Raw genomic sequence first — 2,071 nt, 5'->3', positions numbered from 1 at the left:
TTGGATTTCATGGTTTGATTTTTTTTATTATGTAAAAAAAAGTAAATGTAAAGCATACTTTTATAAAAAGTTTATAAAACTTGGCGTAAGTCCGTCCGTAGAAATTCCCATCCCTACAAACATCCACAACGAACCCAATTATTAGAGTTCAATTAACAGTGAGTCTCCCCCTAAACCCACCCCCTGTCCTATATACCCTCCCCTTCCACCCGCTTACTCAACAAAAATAGATATATACAATTTGATTTTGACCTAGATGCATTATAGCTTAACTGTATTATTCGGTTAAAAAACAAACACTGGAAATAATCATTTTTCCTCACAAAAACCTTGGACAGGCCAATGGATCAGAAGCAATTTTGGGGGAGGGGTAACAGACAACCTGTGCGTTGACTTTGAAAGGGTTTGATTGAAATGTGTGGTAAAAACTAGCTCACTCTTTTATAGATGTACATTTATAAAAGAAACACAAGAAGTAGTAAAATCAGCTTTTTCAGTCCACGTTAGGGCTTTGGTAAGTCTAAGTGTCTGGTGTCCAGAGGTTGAATGGTTGTGTGGAGATGGGGTTAATCTTGCGTCAAGAGCCCTTTTTCTCTCCAGTTCGTCACCCCCACCCTCCTCCTCTTGTTGCCTGGAGTGAAGTGGAGCCATGTGTTTCCCCGCACCTGCACACTGAATAGAAAAAAGACAAGGAAAAAAGGCGAGTCAGTTCTCTCTCCCCACAGGCAGATCACAGCCAGGCCCGCAGACAGCCTAGGCGCCTGGAAGGAAACTTTCATTAACCTCCAACTGATAACGACAAATCCACACAGCACACACAATGTTTGCTAATTGGCAACCACGGGAGGGAGCGAGAGAGAGGGAGGGGAGGAGGAGAGGAGAGGAGAGGAGAGGGAGGGATGGAGGGAGACAACGAGGGGCTGAGAGAATGGGGGGGGGGGGGGTCTCAGAAAGAAGATCTTGGGTTTCTAACTCTTTGCAGATGGATGTAAAAATGATTCACATCTGAGGGAGGAACCCGCTCCTCGGTGGCGCCTTCCTGGGGATGGACTGGCTGCTGCATGAACATCTGCACGGCTCCCACCCCACAAAGACACGCTGCTGGGGCTCAGGCTCGTTTACCTTCTGTCAGACGAGTGTTGGGGTCTTATTACACATGAAGGACCCCCCTAACCACACCACCCCGATGATCTGGTATAGACTGGCATATTAAAAATAGAAAATAAAGACAGACGCCCACCTTTTCTGTTAGGAAGTGACGGCGCCGCTGTGGGGCTAGTGGCACAGCCCCCTGCTATCTTCACAAGCGAAGTCCGATGCCTGGAATAAAACAGAATATTTTTTTAAGCAAGCTTTAAAATATTCAAAATCAGTTCTACTAAAATGTCCTGCACGCATTTGAGATGCATCATCGGCGCCTGCTTTTTAATAAGATGCAATACATTTTTACCTTTATGCGAGTGTAATATATGGAGGAATGAATGTCACTTAAAATCTTCATTTACTGCGACAATGGCAGTCGTTGCAAATACGCACGTTGACCGCTTCTAGCACAAAAGCAATGCATGGCTCATCACAGTACAACCCACTCGGCTGAATCACACGAACACGAGAATGCAATGAATGAATGCATGCATGCATGCACACACGCACACACACACACACACACACACGCACACACATGCACACAGGGCTGCATGCTCACCTTCAGTGACAGCACGACTTCTGGCGTTTTCTCCGACGACTCGTTTTCCAGCGCGATCTGCAGGTCGAAGATATAATCGATGACGTGCTGCAGGATCTCCACCTGGCTGACGGATTTGTCCTGCGGGATGCTGGGCACCAGCTCCTTCAGTTTGGAATAGCAGTCATTCATGTCGTACAGCACGGTCATGGGCTCATCCGTCATCGGGGGTTTATTCCGGGAGATGGCGAGACTCTGTTCCGATATGCAGCACACGGCTTCGTAGCAACTCCTTACAGATCGCACAGGACTGATAGCCTTCATAGTTTATTCCGTTTCGGAGATTACGGTCTGTCCCTCTCACAAGATCAACTCTGAATGCAAAGC

General features: G+C 46.7%; 1 protein-coding gene across 1 annotated transcript; it reads right to left on the bottom strand.

The window, feature by feature from the left end:
- Positions 1–2,071, bottom strand: id3 (inhibitor of DNA binding 3). The gene is made up of 3 exons (XM_066717492.1): positions 1,706–2,071; positions 1,241–1,320; positions 1–672 (listed from the first exon to the last, which is right to left on the bottom strand). Exons 1-2 carry the CDS (start codon positions 2,006–2,008, stop codon positions 1,276–1,278), a joined length of 348 nt encoding a protein of 115 aa, XP_066573589.1. The 5' UTR covers positions 2,009–2,071; the 3' UTR covers positions 1–672; positions 1,241–1,275.

This window comes from Amia ocellicauda, chromosome 11, assembly GCF_036373705.1.
Source record: "Amia ocellicauda isolate fAmiCal2 chromosome 11, fAmiCal2.hap1, whole genome shotgun sequence".
NCBI lineage: Eukaryota > Metazoa > Chordata > Actinopteri > Amiiformes > Amiidae > Amia > Amia ocellicauda.
The sequence above is the reverse complement of the archived record's forward strand: the minus strand, read 5'-3'. Positions and strand labels throughout refer to the sequence as shown.

What these genes read in the sequence shown, in the direction of transcription:
- id3 (XM_066717492.1), bottom strand. Translation starts at nt 2,008, where the DNA reads ATGAAGGCTATCAGTCCTGTGCGATCTGTAAGGAGTTGCTACGAAGCC. An exon ending in AAGTCGTGCTGTCACTGAAG is followed by an intron (nt 1,321 to 1,705) that starts GTGAGCATGCAG and finishes GTTTTATTCCAG; the next exon opens with GCATCGGACTTCGCTTGTGA.